Source organism: Sceloporus undulatus, chromosome 1 (genome assembly GCF_019175285.1).
Source record: "Sceloporus undulatus isolate JIND9_A2432 ecotype Alabama chromosome 1, SceUnd_v1.1, whole genome shotgun sequence".
NCBI lineage: Eukaryota > Metazoa > Chordata > Lepidosauria > Squamata > Phrynosomatidae > Sceloporus > Sceloporus undulatus.
The window spans coordinates 323957307-323978084 of record NC_056522.1 but is presented as its reverse complement, the minus strand read 5'-3'; the positions used below and the strand labels follow the sequence as shown (position 1 = coordinate 323978084).

The window sequence follows — 20778 nt, the reverse complement described above, 5'->3', positions numbered from 1 at the left end:
TCCCTCAACGGCCGAAAGATGACAGTTATGGAGGGAGGGCACTCTGTCTTCAGGCCAGCCCCTGATGGGTAGGCAACAGCCAGACATGGAGAGCCACAGTGCTGCACCCACAGTTTATTTGTTTAACTTTCAGCTCTTAATTTTATTTTGGGTTTGCTAAAAATGGTTCCCAATTTTTCTAGGGAGACTGAGGGACAAATTAGCCATGTTTCTGGCTCCCTCTGGACTGTTTTAGAAGAGGTTTTTTCTTACCAGGAAGTAAACCAACTCATTTTTTTTCCCCTATGACTAAAACAGCCTGGAATAAAAATATCACAAAAATGCCCCCACATACTAACCAAGGGTTATGGGGAACCATTTTTAGTCAAAGGAAAATGTCCCCTTCTATTACTGGGGATTAGAGGACCATGGTGGCTTAGCAGTGGCTTAATGATTAAGATGCTGACTCTGACAACTGCAAGGTTGCCAGAATGGCAGTTCTAGACCCAAGTGCCGCATGATGGAGTCCCAGTTTCTGCCAGTCTAGCAGTTTGAAAGCTTGCAGAAGTGCAAGTAGATAAATGGGTACCACTTCGGTGGGAAGGTAACAGTATTCTGTGCACCTCGGGGTGTAGTCGTGCTCATCACATAACCACAATCTTGTCTTTGACAATGCTGCCTCCCTCGACTTAGTAACAAAGACAAGCACCACCGCCTGCAAAAGGACATGACTAGACAATCATGTCAAAGAGGAAACCTTTACTCTTTTAGGGGACCATGGAGCCTCAAAAATGGTTTTGGGACACATGAGGTTTGAATGCTGGATATTCTGCACCACAGTTTGAAAACTTTTCACGCTATTGACTGTTATCACATCTTATGGCAAGCAATTCTATAAATCATTTATATATAACATTACTGTATTTGGCATGGCCTTTGCCTAGCATAATAAACTGAACTGAAATCAATTATACATATGAAGTAATATTTCTTAATTGGAATTGGGATAATATATGACAAGTACTACTCACTACAGGACAAAGAAAATATTTTTTTAAAAAAAATACTGGTTGCAGTAAACAGAAGAGCTATATAAAAGACAAAAAAAAATGAAAGATGGGGAATGGGCATGGCTAGCCAGCTAACATGGCAGCTGCTTAAAGAAAGAGCAGGGCTGGATCTCAACAATGTTCTCACAATTGGGGTTTAATTGAGCGGAGATTGCATCTCAAAACAGCATACCTGTGGCAAGGAACAAAACACTTCACGGATTAATCATTTTGGGGATACATTTGTGTAATTCTCTATACACGGAAGTCTAACCTTCACATATAATACCTTCAATTTCTGCGTCTATGTTATCTATTAAGCCAAACCCATATAATATTTTTCTTTTAACCTCTTATCCTAATTTTATTACTTTTCAAATAGGTAGAACCTTATTATTTACTTTCAGTAAACATCATCGAATCTATCCAGACTTCTTTTGAATATTGGCATCTTTTTGGGAGTGACAACCCCACCCCTCTCAATAGTCTCTATTTTCTAATAAGTTTGTCTTCTTTGTTAATAACATTTGATTTTTCCCTTTTCTATTCCCTTCTTCTCGCCCCCCTCCTTCTCATCTCTTACCATTTTCTCCTATATAATTCTCAGAAACTAACTGTAGCTATTTTTCCCTATTCTTTTTCCAAACAGACCTAAACCGTTGCCCATTCCTTTTTTCCCATTGTTTATCATTTTGAATCTAAGAAATTGTGTTAATTCACCCATTTCAATTTTGTCATAAACATTAATTAACCATTCTTTTATTCTTGGGATATTTTTTGTTTTCCATTTTTGCACCAAAGTTATTCTTGCAGTTGTAATCAAGTAAAAGAGAATTTCTTCTGTTGTAAATTCTAAAACAAAATCTAACTTTTTGCCCATGCCTTTTATTGTTGTCCATCTACTGTAAAGAAAACAGTCAGTATTGCAAGCTCATCACATTTCTTATTGCAGTGGCTAGGAATGTATCATGATAAACTGGAAAACAGGGAATGTACAAATAGCTGACTGGTGGTCAAAGTTTTGGGACACTTGGGACCGAAATAGGATAGGTCAAAATAAAGCTGCTTTAGGTCACTTTGTAGGTACACTGTTTAAATGACACATGCATCTTAAGAGGCCAGAAGCTGTTCCAAAGCTGTGCTTCAGTCCTTTGGCATGGTTTCTGACCTCTTGGGATGCATGCAGCATTTAAATACTACACTTCCAAAGTGACCTGAAGCAGCTTTAGTTTGGCCTGTTTGTTCGGGCCCTTAGTTAATGGGAAAACTTTCTGACACCTTCAGGCTGTAATGGACAAAGGAAGCCATACACATTTTTTGAAGACTGGTCAATTCTTATAAGAACAACTCCCCTGACATCGGACGTCCTGCTCACAAGATTACCCTTTGGAAGGACACTCTAACTCTGAACCCACCAACCATCATATGGCATTTGGGCCTCAAGCTGCCAACCTGCTAACCTTGCAATCAGCAGCGTCAGCGTCTTAACCTCTTGAGCCACCGTGTCCCTGCCCCTGATTTCTTGTTCAGAACAGTGGCTGCAGTCAAGAGTAAGAAGACTAAGAATGGGAAATGCAGCCATGAAAGAACTGGAGAAGATCCTAAAGAGTAAAGCTATACAAATGAGCACTAAAGTTAGAATAGATCAAGCCATGATGTTCCCGGTCACTATGTGAGAGCTGGACAGTAAAAAAAAAAAAAAAAAAAATAGATAAAAAGAAGAAAAACTCATTTGAGATGTGGTTCTGGGTAAGAGTGCTGAGGATACCATGGACAGCCAAGAAGACAAACAAATGGATCCTTGAACAGATCAAGCCTGAAATATCTCTAGTAGCCTAGATGATAAAATTGAAGCTGTTGTACTTTAGTCACATCATGAGAAGACATAACTCATTAGAAAAGACAACAGTGCTAGAGAAGGTGGAAGGCAGCAGAAAAAGAGGAAGAGTGCATACCAGATGGCTGGAATCAATTAGGGAGGACTTGGGCATGAGTTCACAGGACTTGAGCAGAGCAGTGGAAGATAGGGATCTTGGAGATGCCTCATCCACAGGGTCACCATGACTTGAGACTGACTCAAGGGCAGATAACAACAACAATAGTATTTCTTTTATCCGTCCTACACTTGCTACCAAACCTATTGAATTGACTTTTGTAGTGTTGGGAAGAGGCAGAAAAGTTTGTTTCTGTCTTCTTTCTTCATACAATTCATAATTTTATTAATCATTTTCTCCCTTAGTAGCCTGCTTTCTAAACTAAAAAGGTCCAAATGTTTTAGTTTTTCCTTGTAAGAAGGTTGTTAGAATGCTCTGGTAATTTTTGCTCCCCCTTTCTGCCTTATCACTAATACTGTTTATTTTTCAAGATATGATAATGCAATGGGCAATATGATTTATGATAAGGGTGCTTTATTTCCAATCCTGTTTTTAGTGGTTGAATTACATAATCCATGTATTGTAGCAGCCACTTGAACTGATGTTCCATTGAGTTACTCACTTTTACCATTATTCTTTTTCATTGTTAGTAGCCACAGGTTCAGTTCCTCTCAGGCTGCATCTGCACTGCAGAATTAATGCACTTTGACACCGCTTTAACTGTTATGGCTCCATCCTATGAAATCCTCAGATTTGCAGTTTGCTGTGGCACCAGAGTTCTCTGACAGTGAAGGCTAAATACCTCACAAAACTACAAATCCCAGAATTTCATAGCATTGAGCCATGGCAGTTAAAATGGCATTAAACTGCATTATCTCTGCCTTGCAGATTGGATCTCAGTTAGCATGTTTGTGCTCCAGTGTCCATCACTATACATTTTTTGGTTGACATTGATTTGCTATACGTTGTACTGATCATATTTGTGCACTATCTATGTGTCTTCATCCTTTAATTGTGTTTGTTCTCATATTTTTGGAAAACACTGAAATTTGCCGCTGTTACTTATGCCATTTTCTTTAGCATTGAGGATGGTGAGAAACAAGATAAGATCAAAGATGATGTATACTCTGAACATTCAGAAGTTGAAGAACCCAAGAAAAGGAAGCGAAGGCATGGGCAAAGGATAGAAAAACCTGATGCAGTTATGGCTAATTTTTTTAAAGTACTGGAAGTGTATCAGACAAAAATGTTGGTATGTTGATCTCTTTTTTTTTTACTTTTAATAAATGATTTTATAATAAAATCAAGTAACAGCTTTTTTTCACATCTTAAAGAAACATCTGAGTTCTAGGATTTTGATGAATAGAGACAACAGTTATAATAGAAACAAATATTATAAACAAAATACTTAAACAAAAAGAAATCTGAACTGATGGAAGGAGAAGCCTTGAAAATCGATTCATGCTGTCATGTCTGAAAACAGAAGCATTATTTGGATTTCCTTTCTTAATCTACACCTGTTTTATCTTGTATTGCTTTAAAAACTGATAACCTCCTTTGTATTTTCAGCATTATTTGGCCAGAAATTTCTACAATTTACGGTTTCTTGCACTTTTTGTTGCATTTGCCATCAACTTTATTCTGCTGTTCTACAAGGTAATGTAACTGTTTCCATTCTGTGCACAATACCATGATTTTCAAAGTGACATATCCGAAACCAACATGTTGAGCAAAGATTCTATAGTTATAGTGACATAATTATACAGAAGATGGAGGAGGTGACAGCTGTAGTGACCAGAAAAGAAGCCAGCTGTGGTGATTGGAAAATGAAAGCCACCAGAACAAGCTGGCTCAAAGTGCCATTTTCTAAGCCACTCCTCCTATAGTTTGAAGGCACCAAAGTTAGATATTCATGAAACTGGTGACTTGGAAACAGCTGCTTCCTCCTCCCTTTACCACATGCCACTGCTTCCTTACTTGCACAGACATGGAGACTGGTAAACCACTTGTGAAACTGTGAGCAGTTTGTTATACAATAGTCCCCTGGCTGTAGACAGTAGCATCGCTAGGGTTGGTGTCATCTGGTGCGATAACTCATGGTGCCACCCCACCCCCCATTGACCTCCTCCTATACCACATCATACAGAATCCTTAGTAAAAAAAAAAAGTATTCATTTTACTCTTAAATTGTAATTCTTATATGTCACTGAATGTGACGCTAATAGTTGTGACATAAACAACTACAGCAATTAAATCTATACAGTGGACCCTTGTTATATGCCGGGGTTTGGTTCCGAGATCCCCCGTGGATAACAAAATCCGTGGATGCTCACTTCCCATTAAATATGACATAGCAAAATGGTGTCCCTTATAAAAAATGGAAAATCAAGGATTGATATTTGAAATTTATACTTTTTTGGAATATTTTCAAACCGTGGATGCTTGAATCCGTATATTAAAAAATCCGTGTATAAGAAGAGCCAACTGTACTTTTTAATTACAACCTAAATGTACTTACGTAGATATAGTTTCATGTGCTTAAACTGAAAATTTGGTAAAATGTTATCTTTTAACATATTTTTTCTTTAAAGATTAAAAATTATTTTTTTGAAATATGAAATTTTAATTTAAAAAAACTTGGGGCCTTATTTGTATCCTGATTTTCCCCCAAAATTGACACTCAAACAGCTACTCCTACGTTGTTCTTCTGTGTCTTTCAACGCTATGGGACAGTGTAGGACAGCCTTTCTCAACCTTTTTACCCTGAAGTAACTCTTGAAATGTTTTTTAGGTCACAGGGAACCCCTACATAAAAATTATTATTTGTGGTCTCTTTGACTCACATGAGTGGTATATTTCTGTGCCTACGCAGAGAACAATTGGCACCTTATAGACTCTTCTTACAGAACCCTGAGGTTCCATGAAAACCTGGTTGAGAAACCCTGGTGTACGATCTGAAGGCTGCACCAGCTCCTTTAGATCACCCACTCATAAAACTTTGATGAGAGCAACTGTGGGCCCAACCCAATAAATTGTAATTTAGCTAAACATCCCAAAGATGAAAAATGTATATTTAGTTACAACAATTTTTAAATGGTGTCATACTTAATTTGTGTTTTATCTTGTACTTCTCATCCTTTAGAATAATAACTTTACATATTCAGTGTTACAATACTTCACAGACTTTATATTTGTTCTGATCTTTAAAACAACATAATATAGATAAGTATTATTGCCCCTGTAATATATACGAACCAGAGGTATTATTGCTCCTGTAATACACATGAACCAGTTGAATGTACTTTGCCTATTTCTGACTAGTGAGTTCATGGCAGAGTTGAGATTTCAGATATGAAATCCTTCATTCATAGTTCATTCTATTAGCTGCTGCACAAACACCAGTACAATATTACAGTGTTCAGTATTCCACATCTGCAAACAGAATTATCACATCGAGCTAATCTGTTACCATCTTGAGATGCTGAATCTGGATTCTTCACCACTACCTTCATAAATTATACCCCAGTCCTAAACTCATTATCCTGAACCAGCAAGGGTTATACAAAGGTTTTCATTTTCATGTCCCTAGTTGAATGGAACTAGTTGAATGAGGAAATGGATGTGCAAATTCAGCAGTCTTTCTCATTAACATGCTACATAGGGTGAACAGTGGAAGTGGAAAGATGCTTCCTTCAAAAAGGCAAAGCCCTTCTGTATCCAAGCTGTCATGTCCCTATAGGCCTGAGAAGCGTTATGCAGAAGCACAAGGCTATTTGAAGATCTGACTAATATACAAAAAGAACAGGTGGCTGGAGGTTGAATTGCTTCTTCCTTTTAGCCTTCCAAGAGGATAAGTGCTTTGTCATCATTGTGTCATTTGAAATATAATTTAAATACTTGTAGGGTAGATTATTTTATATCTATAATGCAATTTTCCCTTTTAACAACATGTTCAATAGAAGTTAGTGGACAAATTTTGCTCCCATGGACTCAGTTTTATTGCTTTCATTGAAATATCTGTTTGCATGACTGGTATTTTAAAATCAAATTAGGTGACAGAAGAGCCATTTGAAGAAATGGAAGAAGATTCTGATCTATGGCATGCTTTGGATGAGGACGAAGATGAAGATGGAGTGGTGTTCTATGTACTCCAAGAGAGTACAGGCTATATGGCACCAACATTGAGAGCTCTAGCTGTTATTCATACAGTCATCTCTTTTGTATGTGTTATTGGATATTATTGTTTAAAGGTTAGTAGATTCATTTTCACAATAAATTAGCTATCAAAACTCTCCTAGAATCTCTTCTCTGTCAGACTACATAAAAACATTGATTTTAATATAGCTTCTCTCCCCTCACCCATGGGTCTTTTATTCATTTTGTGGATTTCTTTTTATCTGCTGCTGTTTTAATTTTAAACATTATTATATTATTGTTCTATTATGTATTTTTGTTATTAGCTGTCTTGGTAACTATATATAGAAGAACATGAGATTATATGTATGTATGCGTATGTATATATATATATATATATATATATATATATATATATATATAAAGAGAGAGAGAGAGAGAGAGAGAGAGAGAAAGCTATATTAATATTCTTCTTTATTGTGGTCTCTGTGCCATCCAGAATCCAGAGCTGAGTAAGTTTAATGGAAACCCACCACCACCACACATATTCCAGCTCACCAAGCTACTCTCCTCTCTGTTTTCCTTTTTTTTTTTTCTTTTTCTTTCTCTTGGTCTGTTTCTTTCATCCTTATCTTACTTTCAGGGGGGGGGGGCAGGCCCCCCCCCCCACCTTTCCCTTCTCTATTCTTTTTGCTCTGTTATGGCCTCTGAAACTCCTTTCACAGCTTACCCTACTTGTGGATGTAGTTTCCTTGTCCTATGGGCATCTCAAGTGTCTTTTTTGTTTGGGAGAAAGTCATATTCCCAGCCATTGTTACTCCCCAAGCCTTATGTATCTGGGCCTCTCAGCTTAAAGTGCATTCTGGGAACAATCTCTTAAGGGCACAGAATATGAAGTTGCCTCTTCATCTTCAAAAGACTTCCTCAGGGCCTTCTAAACAGCTATCAAAATCAAAGAATATACCTTCAGCACCTCAGTCTTCTTTGGTGCCAAAATTTATTTTCATGGTACTGTCCACCATTGTGGTTACATCTTCTAATTTTTTGATCTCATCCAGTTGTACACTACTGTCAGCTTCTGTACTATCCTCAACATCACCTTTTCCCTGACAAGAAGTTGCTTCTTTGATAGTGACTATAATGGGGTTAAAAGTGACTCATAGCACACTCACTCTGGCTCCAAGTGTCAATCTTTGACTTTCATTGGAACAAAAGAAAAAGAAAGACCGTGAATCTAAGTACAAAGAGATGTGAAGTCGAAGGCTTTCATGGCCGGCATCCTTAGTTTTTTGTGGGTTTTTCAGCGTATGTGGTCATGTTTTAGAAGATGTCAGGCACAGATACAGGCGAAATGTCAGGAATAAACTCTTCTAGAACATGGCCACATAACCTGAAAAACCCACAAAAAACTACAATGAGATGGATTAGTGTAAAAACCTACTTGCTCCTGCTCCTGTAGCTCTAGCTCCTCATGAGGAAATGTCTGTTCCAATGGCACCATCTTCTCAGACTTCCTCCTTATTCATAATACCAGGTGCAAGCAGTGTGACAGTACCACACAGGGAAATCTTTGAGGTCCTGCCAAACTGCCAGAACTTATTTCTGTGCAGTTGCCATTATTGACACTGCAAGACATTCAAGAGGTACTGCTGTTAGCATACCCTACACCCCTCTTGCTGAATATAGGGTTTCATATTTTTTATATCTGGTCTCCAGCACCAGACATGTTTTTTTAAGAGGTCACAATGGCTTTTGAAACACTAGGAGGTTTCACGTGGGAATAGCACACTGGCCCAAATACATGTGGAAGATCTAGATAGTACTAAATAGTAAAAGTAAAATAGGTTTGAATAATAAAATCGAGTCCAACCCGCTGCCATGCAAGAAATCACAATCAAAGCATTCCTGACAAATGACCTTCCAACCTCTGTTTAAAACCTCCAAAGAAGGAGACTCCACAACTCTCCGAGGGAGCATGAGCCACTGTCAAACATTTGATTGATAAAGGCTTTTATTGATTGTCAAACAGCTCTTACTGTCAGGAAGTTCCTCCTAATGTCGAGGTGGATCTGTTTTCTGTAACTTGCATACATTGATCTGGGTCCTATTCTCTGAAGCAGCAGAAAACAAGCTTGCTTCATCCTCAGCGTGACACCTCTTAAAATGCTTCAGGCTAAACATACCCAGCTCTCTAAGTCATGTCTCATAGGGCATGGTTTCCAGACTGTTCACTTCATTTTAGTCTCCCTCCTTTGGACACGCTCCAGTTTCTTAACATCCTTTTTAAATTGTGGTGCCCAGAACTGGACACAATATTCCAGGTGAGGCCTGACCAAAGCAGAATAGAGTGGTACTAATACTTCCCTTGATCTAGACACTATACTTCTATTGATGCAGCCTAAAATCGCATTGGCCTTTTTAGCTGCCATCATACTGTTGACTCATGTTCAACTTGGGGTCTACTAGGACTCCTAGATCCCTTTCACACATAATCTCATTAAGCCAGATGTCACCCATCCTATAGTTATGCATTTCATTTTTTCTGCCCTAAGTGCAGTGCCTTATATTTCTCCATGCTGAAATTAATTTTGTTAGTTTTGGCCCAAGCTTTCTAATCTATTAAGTTAATTTTGAATGTCGATCCTCTCCTTTGGAGGATTAGCTACTCCTCCTAATTTGGTGTCATCTGCAAATTTGATGAGCATGCCCCCTATTCTTTCATCCAAGTCATTGATAAAGATGTTCAGTTGCACTGGGCCTAGGACAGAAACCTGTGACACCCCACTGATCACTTCTTTCCAGGATGAAGAGAAGCTATTGCTGAGCACCCTTTGGGTTTGAGTGGTCAACCAGTTACAAATCAATTTAACAGTTGCTTTACGCATCCAGTTCCTTAGTCTCTAGTTTTGGAAGCTTCCCAGATGAAGAGTAGCAAGAAGATTTGCAGCACTTCAACCAATAAAGAAAGGCTTGACATTTTTGAATGCCTATTTTACTCTTCTTCTGCCTTCCCTGTTTGGACTGCCACCTTCCAGCTATGTATGACTCCCTAACACAGTTTCTTTGGGATAAGCTAACAAACATGATAACCAAGGCCTTTGTTCCTTCTTTACCTGAAGATCAGTAGAGTGTTGCAACTCAGTTACATCAGGAGGACCATCACCTTGTGTCACAACAAATTAAATCCACTAGAAATGTGGCAATTATGCATTAAAGGTGATGTCTGGGGTTCTGCCTCTTTGCAGCTATGCTTGGTTTCAGTCAAGGGGTGTTTTGGGGGGGGGACTTAAGGAGATGAATAGAAGATCATCCTTTTGATTACAGATTCATTTAATGCCAAAATGGATGAGACCATGGATCACTGCCAAGATGCTGGCAGTGGTCTAACTACAGTAATACAAACCGTACTGTCAGTTTTGGAAACAATCTTCATTTTTCTCTAGTTCTCTAGGTCTCTTTCTAGATCTTCTCGGATATCTTTGTATGCATCTGGAGCTCAGAAACATCATCAGTTCTGTTCTTCCCATTACAACACCAGCTCCAAGACCTTCACACAGGTCTTGCCTTTGACTCAATTCCTGGACTTCCATCACAGCCTCTTTTTTTTTTTCTTTGTAAATCCCCCTTTCCATCTCGTGCTCCCAGGATCTACTGCCATTACAACTGGCAGAACATCACCAACAAGACTTGGATGTTGACCATTGTTTGCTTTGCTTATAATTTGCTTCTTGGTCTCCCATCAGAACTGTTTCACCCTTCCTCTCCTTCTTGAATTCTGAGAGAAGAGATTGCTGCTCTCCTGGAAAGGGGTTCCTTAGAGCATCTGCCTCAAAGCTGCAAGTACACCAGTTACTTTTCCCAGTTTTTTTCAGTTTTGAAGAGGGAACTGTAAAAATCTGTTCAAGCTGCTGTTAGGGTTGCCATTCTGGTTTCCTGATCCCTCTGTAACCTTTACTGCTGTCACATCTCTTTCCTGCTGGGGAGCCCATTACAAATAAATGATTGTGAAGCGTCATTGGTTGCCTAGGAAGGAGGACTTCATATCAGTACTTTAGAATTTCTCACAGTCATCTAGGCATTTTGAACTTTTCATCTCCACCTCCATTGGAAGAGTAGTTTGGGTCTTCTCTGAAAACACTATGACAGTATTTTACATATACAAACAAGGTGACATTCACTCCACACTTCTAGATCTCACCATTCAACTCTGGAATTGATATGCTACCAGGAACATCTATCCTGTTGCAATTCATTTTACTGGAACAGACAATACAGTTGCCAATGCTTTGAGTCACTATCTTCATCTCTATGGACACCCTCTGACTGAGCTTTCAGCCTCATTGCAGTCAGGTGGGGAATAACCAACCTGTGGTACACTTGGATGTGAGGAGAGAACAAGAGCCACATGTGAGGCATGTGCCGTATTGCTCAACTCTAGAAATTTCCAGACTAGGCTTTACATGTGCACAGAAAACCCATATGTGGGAGTTAGAAATGATAGCTCAAAGAGTGAAAGTTACAGGCAGTCAACTTACTTGTTCGTTGATTCAAGGGGCAACTATACTATCTATCATCCTATAATCTTCAAAATGACAGTTTCAGTTCTTAAAACCAAATTGTTTCCAGGTGTGAGGTTTTCTAGTACTGTAAAATGTTACATGTGGTATTTTCAAGACATGTGAAACTGTTTAGCTACATTTGGAGATGCCAAATGATGGGGGGAAAAATGTCTTTTCTGAAAGGTTCCTCTTGTTATATTCAAACGAGAAAAAGACATTGCAAGGAAACTGGAATTTGATGGTTTGTACATTACTGAACAGCCCTCTGAAGATGATATTAAAGGGCAGTGGGATCGCCTAGTCATAAACACTTCGTAAGTAACACATTTTCCATTGAAATATTCCTGTAGAACTTTGTAAATTGATCTTTACTTTTGTAGTCTATCTGAAATTACTCTCTGTTGTTTAATTTTCCCCTCATAAATGTACAGGTTGAGTCTCCTTTATCCAGAATTCTGAAATGCAAAATACTCCAAAAACCAAGGCCTTTTTCATGGGTGACTCTGATAGCAACATCTTTACTTTCTGATGGTTCAAAGCACACAAAATTTGTTTCAGGCACAAAATTATTTAAAATAATATATAAAATTACCTTCAGGCTAGGTATATAGAGTGTATATGAAATATAAATAAATATTGTGTTTAGACTTGTGTCCCATCTCCTAGTGCACATATATGCAAATAAAGGTATTCAAAAATAAAAATATATCTGAAATCCAGAACACCTCTGGTCCCAAGCATTCCTGATACAGGAGACTCAACCTGTATCTTATGACATATATTTTGTGAAAATCTTTCTTTAAAGATGGCTACTTTAAAATTCAGATGAAAACTGTTGTGCATCCACTGACATGGAATCCACCAGCTACCACCTCTTATCTCTCCCACCTCTTCTCCCATCTGCTTCATAGTTCTTGCCATAATTAGATCTGCTGAGGGAAGGCATGTTCATGTCTTTTTAACATACAATGTAACAAAATTACAATTAGAACTATACAAAATCCTAAAGTGCAAAGATATACAGCTGAACACAAAAGTTAGAAATGTCCAAACCCTTGTATTCCTCATTACTATGTACAGATGTAAGAGCTGGACAGTGAACAAAGCAGATTGGAAGAAAATTAATTCATTTGAGATGTGGTGCTGGATAAGACTTCTGAGGATACTGTGGATTACCAAAAAGACAAAGAATTGGGTCCTAGAACAAATCAAACCTGAACTCTCCCTGGAAGCCATGATTACTAAATTGAGTCTATTGTACTTTGGCCACATCATGAGAAGGCACAACCCATTAGAAAAGACAATGTTGCTGGGGAAGGTATCATTTACTAGATGGTAATTGATGAATGGGGCGGGGGGGGGGGGGGGGGGATGGGGGACCAATCACCCAGTCCTAGATGTGAGTTGTCATTTCTTCAGAACTACAGACATTCATCCAGTTGCATGAAAGAAAGTTCTGCTATGATTTGTACCTATTGAACACAAATTATAATAATAACAATATATAATGTGTTTTTTTACCTAATTAATTTTGGATTTTCACTTCTGTATCTGTGTAGGTCTTTTCCTAATAATTACTGGGACAAATTTGTAAAACGAAAGGTAGGTTACTTTTTAAAAAAAATACTGTCAAGAGAACCATTTCTATTTTTTATTTTGACAGGAATAAGCATAATTTTGGATTAGAAAGACACCATTTTAATGCAAAACATAGCAAAAATCAAGCCTCAAAGGGCATAGACATAAAGAAGCTTTCTGTGTGCTTCTTCAGCGGTAAACTTGATCAAAGAATGGGTTACTATTTTTGTTTGCTTAAGAGACAGAGTTGTGCAAACGACTTTATGCTTAGTTGCCTTTACCTGAAGGGAATTGTCTTCTGGATCTCCCTAATTTCATTATACATTGCATGGCATTCCAAGTAAAAAAACAAATTTGCAAATTTATTGAGGGGATGAAGATATAGGATGAATTCAAATGAAGAGCAAAGATTCTCTTTAATATAGACAGTCTTTAATTATTATTCTCATTTCTAAAGGTAAACTTTGGAAATGATTGCCATTTTGGAAGACTTATTCAAAATTTTTAGCCTCTACTGTGTCACCTTTTTTGGTACATCCCAGTTTTAAACATGGAGATAATGAAAGATGGAATAAGAGATGGTTATAAATGAATAAAGACCAATTAAAGCAGTAAACCATTATCATTGGAATGAATTATGACAAAACTATCTGAGATTCAAGTGGGGTAGTTTCAAAGAGCAGAGATTATATATAAAGACATTTGAAGGGAGGGGGTGCAAATCCATTGACTATGTTTGATTCTGCATGTATTTTCCCTTCTTCAACAGTTAAAGGGCTGGTATCAAATTTATATAAAGATATAATTAGAGAAACATGTGGAGGAGGCAATGGTTCAAGAAAATTGCAGGAGCTAGACCTCAATATTTCTATTTTAGAAGCACAGTAGGCTAAAATATCAACCATGCCACTTTGTAAATCAATATAAACCTTGTTCAGGGAATGTCTATTGAAGACTATTCATAGATGGCATTTAATACTGTACCAGTTAACCTTCACAAAATAAACAGTACCATTTTACAGTGTTTTTGGCAAGGTTATGGTGCAATTAAGACAAGAGATCATATATGATTACATTGTTCAGAAGTGGTAACTTTTTGGAAGAGAGCAGTCGGTTCTTCGAAGAAAATATCTGTCAGCAGTTACATCTCAAAAGGACCTTTATTATTATTAATCTTTTTTAAGGGGAAAATGTAATTGTTTTACATAGAGAATATTTTAGTTGGAGTCTGTGTTTGGCATTATCTGGACCACATGTGGTTGCTCTTGCAGAAAAACTGACTTATATAATCCAAATGACTAGAGGCAAACTTTCAAAAGATGTGTTCGCCACAGTTCAATTTGTTTTGATTTCATCAGTGACTGAGTAAGAATCGTTGTGTGGCCCACCATCACATCAGTGAACTTTTTGGGTCTCATGTCTTGAAGACAATTGTGATATTAAAAGGATTCTATGTAATCATTTTTGTATAGAACTAAATTTAAAATCAAAGAGTGTTCTGTTTGGTTGACTGTATTGCTGTTCTTGTTTTGTTCTTTTACTTATTTTTGTTTACATTTTCTTTTCTGGTTGTATTGATATTGTTTATTGCCATAAATACTTTTTTTAAAGGAGCTTCTTCCACTTCTAGTCTTGCCTTTATCAAAGCAATATGCTCTTTACAATGCAATGGATCTTTGAAATGTTTCTGCCACATGTCCCTTATATTTATTTTTTTTAGAGACTAGCTGCTCTGGTCACAAAAAGTAACATGAAAAGTCCCATCCCCACATAATCCCCCCATAATGATTTTTTTTTTTTTTGACAGAGGCAAGGAACTATAAGTATGTATTATTTTAATTCTCATCCTGGTCTTTCTTAGAGGTTTATGTATCTGTAGGAGGGTGTCCTTTGTTTCATCCCATAAAAGCAGGCTGGTCTCTCTTGAGATACACAAATGGACACACAAACATGCAAATGCTTCATCTCCTAACTTCTGTTTCTTCCCTTATTTTAGTCCTCTTACTCTTCCTATACACAAGGTTATGTTTTATAGAAAATCAGACCAGTGTGAGTAAAATTAATTGTACCTCCTTTTCCATCCACCCCCTTCAGAAAATAAATTCTTCTAAAGGTTGAGCATTAGTGAATTGTTCTTTCCTCCTTGGCCATTTTTACCTTTCCCCAAACAGGACTAGTGGCTGGTCTTGACTCTTTCCTTCCATGTCTTCTTTATAATTTACCTGCATATCACATGCAGGGGTCTACTTTTTTGTTGCATCGTTGTTGCTGCGATGCCATAAAAGCATAGACTACAGACTTGGCCCTTGGAATTCTGTTGGTAGTTCCCCCTCCATCTTATTTAATTTGTTGAATTAATATCTCTTTCTGCCCTAAATTCAGAACATTTAGCAAAAATTCAGTGTAATACAATTCTGTTTGTGGAGGGGAACAGTTTTGTCTACTCCTAACTTGATAACCTTAGAGAGAAAGACACTGATTTGCATTTTCTCTGGTTAAATTTATTCCATACAAATAACACTGGGAACAGTCAGTTTTAACCTATATAATGTACAAGGAGAGAAGGACAGACTATTTTGCATGCGTTACTAGGCTGATTTTTTTTCTTTTTATAATACATGCAGGTCTTACTAGCTGCCATTGCCTTCTCGGGGGTACAAATCCCCTAAAAGAGAAGGAAAATGTCATTTTAAATTACTTTAAATTATAGAGATGCTTTCAGATAATGGCTTTTTACGCTTCTTCAGTATTTGAATGCCCCCCTCCCCTGTCTGAGCTGTCATTGTTTTAGGAGTATCATCTCTGGAATGCTAAGATTGTTAAAACTCTGACAAATACTGGCTAAATTAAAGTTGATGATATATCTTTCCCCTTGAAGGTAATCAACAAGTATGGAGATTTATATGGAGCAGAACGCATTGCAGAACTTTTAGGCCTGGACAAAAATGCCTTGGATTTCAGTCCTATGGAGCATATGGAACTAGAGGAAGCAACTCTTATTTCATGGTATGATTTGTCCTTTAACCTGCTTAAATTATAATCACAGTAGATTAAAGACAGAATGGGATATTTTTAAAAAATCATTCATTCATTAAGCTTGAATTGTTCTTCCATCTTCATCTCCAGTTTATTCAAACTGAATGTAGGGCAATTAAACAGTTCCAATATTATTCATTTTTGAAACAATACACCTATACAGTATATCAAATAGAAAACATTCAACAGCTATAGATCATAGCAGATACAAAGTTCTTCTACTGGAAATTCTCATGGTGTCATTACAGTGGGCTCTTGGTATCTACTAAGGTTTGGTTCCAGGACTCCCCTTGGATGCCCAAATCCATGGATGCTGAAGTCCCATTATATACAATGGGGTAATAAAATGACGTCCCTTATATAAAATGGCAAAATCAAGGTTTGCTTTTTGGAATTTATATTTTTTGGAATATTTTCAAGCCATGGATGGTTGAATCTGTGGATTAAAAATCCATGGATATGGAGGGTCAGCCATACTTTCACACAGAAAAAGACTTGACAACACAAACTTGTGTACATGAAGAGCTTGTATGGACATGCTATCTTTTTGTAAATATCTTAACAAGAAGGGTAATCAGTTAGTTTTTTTAAAAAAGAAAGGAAAGGGGATAAAAAAGTGATTGCGCTTCTCTAGGAGCAAGTAATTTCATTATTTTAAGTGAATATACAATAGTCAAAATATCATTTTGTACAGATATGTCATGCTGCTATGGCACCCCATATGCAACTATTTTTCTAGGTGAAAAGTCTGAGTTATGCTGCAGTATGTCACTTCACCTCAGCAGTCCCTTGCCATCATTTGCAGTGCTGCATTAACTCAGCAGCACTATATCCCTTTTACAGTGTTCCAAAGCAGCTCATTAAATTGGGCAAAAATGTTATAAAGCTATTGTACTGATCCATTATATCTTTCAAATCCACTAGTCTTTGGGACTATTTTTTAAAATTCCGTATCCCATCAGCTATCATGTCATGTTATCCCCAGTCAAAAGAACTGTTGGCCTCTAAATGTAGTCAGTAAAGGAGGCTGTGAGGAGCTTGAATTTTTAGGAGGAAGCATCCAGACATGATACGAGCCCACATGGCATAGTGGTTTAAGCATTGGACTAGGACTCTGGAGACCAAGGTTACTGGCTTGGCTATGTAAACCCATTGGATGACTTTTACTGTCACACTCTCTCAGCCTCAGAGGATGGCAATGGCAAACCTGCTCTGAAGAAACTTGCCTAGAAAAGTTATCCCATGATAAGTTCACCTTAGAGCTGCTGTAAGTTAGAAATGACTTGAAGCAACACAACAGTAACAGCAAACTGAAGTATGACGTTGATAATAATAATGATGATAATAATATTTATTTGTATTCCGCCTCTCCCTGTATTGGATTGAGGCAGGTAACAACATACAAGAGAACAAGAAAATCAAACACAAATAACAATAAATAAAGGCATAACAAGACATATCAAATCCTAATTTCCCTATCTCCCTCCCACCCTAAAATAGCGTTAAAACAACAGTTCCCAGTAAAATACTCAGTAAAATCAATCACAATCACAGTCCAGTGAAGACAGCTATGCAACTGAAGAGTGAAATTCTGAGGATGTCAGTTTGGGAAGGCCTGCCAGAAGAAATCCATTTTTATTGCCTTCCTAAAGGCCTCCAGAGATGTTATATGGCAGATCTCATCCGGCAGATCATTCCAAATTTTTGGAGTGGCAACAGAAAACGTCCTCTGGGAAGTTGTCACCAGTCTAATTCTCTCTGACTGCAATAGGTTCTTCCCAGAGACCTGAATGTAGTGTTCAATACTTGTATACAACAACAGGAAACTTGCATTCTTATTTCAGCTTCATCACTTTGACAGGCAGCTTCAGTTTGAGAAAGAAATAAAGTAGTACATGATAGGTAGGTGTCGGGTTAACAATAAAATGTCGCAATATGGAATGTACCTTGTCAGTGTCCCAACCAATCAGCTGTCCTTTATTTCCAGCAATTCCATGCATTTCTCCCTCTTCTTCCATTTTCAATCCTCCCAACTTTATGCCCAGTTGCCCAATGTGCATGCTTAGTCCTGATTGAGCTCTTCCCCTACTCCAGGCTGAAATGGTATACATGTACCAATTTTGCAGTTTCTTCAGGCCTATTGATGCTGTCAATAGGACAGAAGTGGTTAGGGGGAGATAAATGTGAGGAAAGCTGCTTGTACCAAAATGGATTCCATTCTGGAGAGAAAGGTAGGATGTAAGTGCAATCAATAAAGGATTTCCTCTGCCCCATCTAGAATTTGCCCCTTTTCACTCGCTGCCCCTCACTCCTGGAACCCTCTTCCCCCACAAGCAAGAGCCATCACTTCTTTAACCAGCTTCAAAATGGAGTTGAAGACCATCCTGTTCAGAGAAGCGTTCCCAGGCATTGCATAACTGTCACTTGCTATTTGATGTTTCTTTGTTGTCTGTTTTATTGAATCATTTCCTGTATTGCTTTGTATTTTATATGTATTATCCTACTAGAAAGGCCCCTTCCCCACTACCACTCCCTTCTCCTTTTGTGTCGTGTCTTTTTAGATTGTAAGCCTGAGGGCAGGGAACCGTCCAATTAAAAAGATTGTATGTACAGCGCTGTGTAAATTTACAACGCTTCATAAATAAAGGTTAATAATAATAAATAATAAAATAAAATAAATTGCGCCATAATGAACGAATAGGAACACTGATTAATTTCAAATTATTTTGTACTCTGTTAGGTTAAGTTCTGTTGATGCCAAGTATCGTATCTGGAAGCTTGGTGTAGTTTTCACAGATAATGTAAGTATATAATACTGATCTTGAAAAATTCCTCTGCTTCATTATTTGCGCATCTGGAGTAACAAAAAGCATCATTATTCTTCAGACAGGGTCCTGGGACGTAGAGAACAATCTTTGCATTCATGCATCTTCCCTAACAACGTATACAATTTTTAATGGGGACTAAGGCTGCATTTAATTCACTGGTTCTGTCCACCTGTTTAGCAATGAGAGCCCTTGTGGGCTGGGGGTCTGCTTGTACAATTCTTTCTTGATGAAATATCTATATTTCATAAAGAAAGAAAGAATTTATGCAAGCAGCCATTTCACATTTACATTTAATATTATGAACCCTTTTAAAAGCAGTGAAAGCCTATGACCCTAGAATTTCCTCGTTGATCCACCATATGTTTAATCAAGAATCCTGTGCTGTTTGTTAATTTCATTTGTGTAAAATGTGATGGCTCTAATCAAACAGCAGTTCTGGGGACTACTTGCATTTATAGGAAGACAATGCCTTCACATAAATTACCAAACAATTTTAACCATGCCCCCCTTGTTTAAAAGTTGTCTGCACCAGAGTTATCAAGTATAACAGTTCAGGGTCATGATATGAGAATAACAGCAAAACAACTCTTCTACATGCATGTTAAATAAGTGTCTTTCTAGACATTTTGCTACGGGTAAGGACATGTTGGATCATTTCACAATAAATGAAAACATGTAAACATGATTAATTAAAATCAATACTAAGAGGGCAAAAAACCTGCTTCAAAGATTGAGATAAAGAAGGAATGATTTAATGAAATAGGATTGGCAAAGAAGTATTATTGCTTAGTTACATGACTTACAGTGAGACCTAAAGGCTAAAAATTAGCCTCTGGAATTTGATCACTTATATAGTCTCCCAGAAGAGGGAGTTTTTGTAATAGAAAGCAAGGAAAAATGGCCAACAAAAGTTGGAAAAATCAAAGGTTTCAGAACCAAGGCATATAAGAAATTTAGGGGGAAGATTTTTTTTTTTTTACTGCTAAGTAGATAAGAACAAAGATTGGTGACAGTTACCAAAGGAACTGGAAAACACTAAATGTAAGTGACGAGGACTGGCACCATAGTATGAGCAAGAGAGCGGTAAATTATCTTGCAGAGGAATTTTGAACAGAGAGGAGAAAAATTAGCTGTGAAAGATACCAGAGAGAAAGTTGCCAGTAGTCAAGGTAGGAAATGATAAGAAGCAAAACCAGTTTTTACTGAAGGGATCAAGAGTGATAGGCAGAGTTTTGCAATGTTGGAGGTGGAATAGTGGCATAGCAATTACAGGTATTCAACCCATGTTACCTTTTAATTAAGAACTTACATTATTGTTACATTTTCACCTCTTTTTTTCATCTGGCCCTAAGGTATCAAACAGTGGTATCAAATAGCTATCTTGAATGTTGGGGGTAAAGACAAGGTATAAATAAAGGTGAGGGTGATGATGGTGGTGATGATGATGGTGATGTTAGTGATAGTCACCACCTAACCAATGCAGAGCAGATAAACATTTAAGTAATATGAATATAGTAATGTTATTTTTTTTAAAAATGTGGATACCGAGGTGCAATTTCATAAGTTGAAAAGCCTCTTACCATGTGGTTTTTTCTGCCTTACCACAAGATTATTTCCTGAGAAATAAAAACGGATCTCCAGGAGTATGTTTTTGTTGGCACAAGGTGTTGCACAGTCCTTGCATATCTAAAGATGTGCACCAGCATGAGGCAATGCACAGTCTCTTGTACAACATAATATA

General features: G+C 37.5%; 1 protein-coding gene across 1 annotated transcript in view; it reads left to right on the top strand.

Annotated features, from left to right (window-relative positions):
* The window catches only part of RYR3 (ryanodine receptor 3), a 423771-nt gene that overhangs the window by 377215 nt on the left and 25778 nt on the right, over positions 1–20778 (top strand). Inside the window, 7 exon segments of the mRNA XM_042477733.1 lie at positions 3983–4154; positions 4472–4558; positions 6955–7152; positions 11779–11909; positions 13155–13197; positions 16052–16179; positions 18950–19010. Of these exon segments, the coding sequence (XP_042333667.1) occupies positions 3983–4154; positions 4472–4558; positions 6955–7152; positions 11779–11909; positions 13155–13197; positions 16052–16179; positions 18950–19010 (820 nt within the window).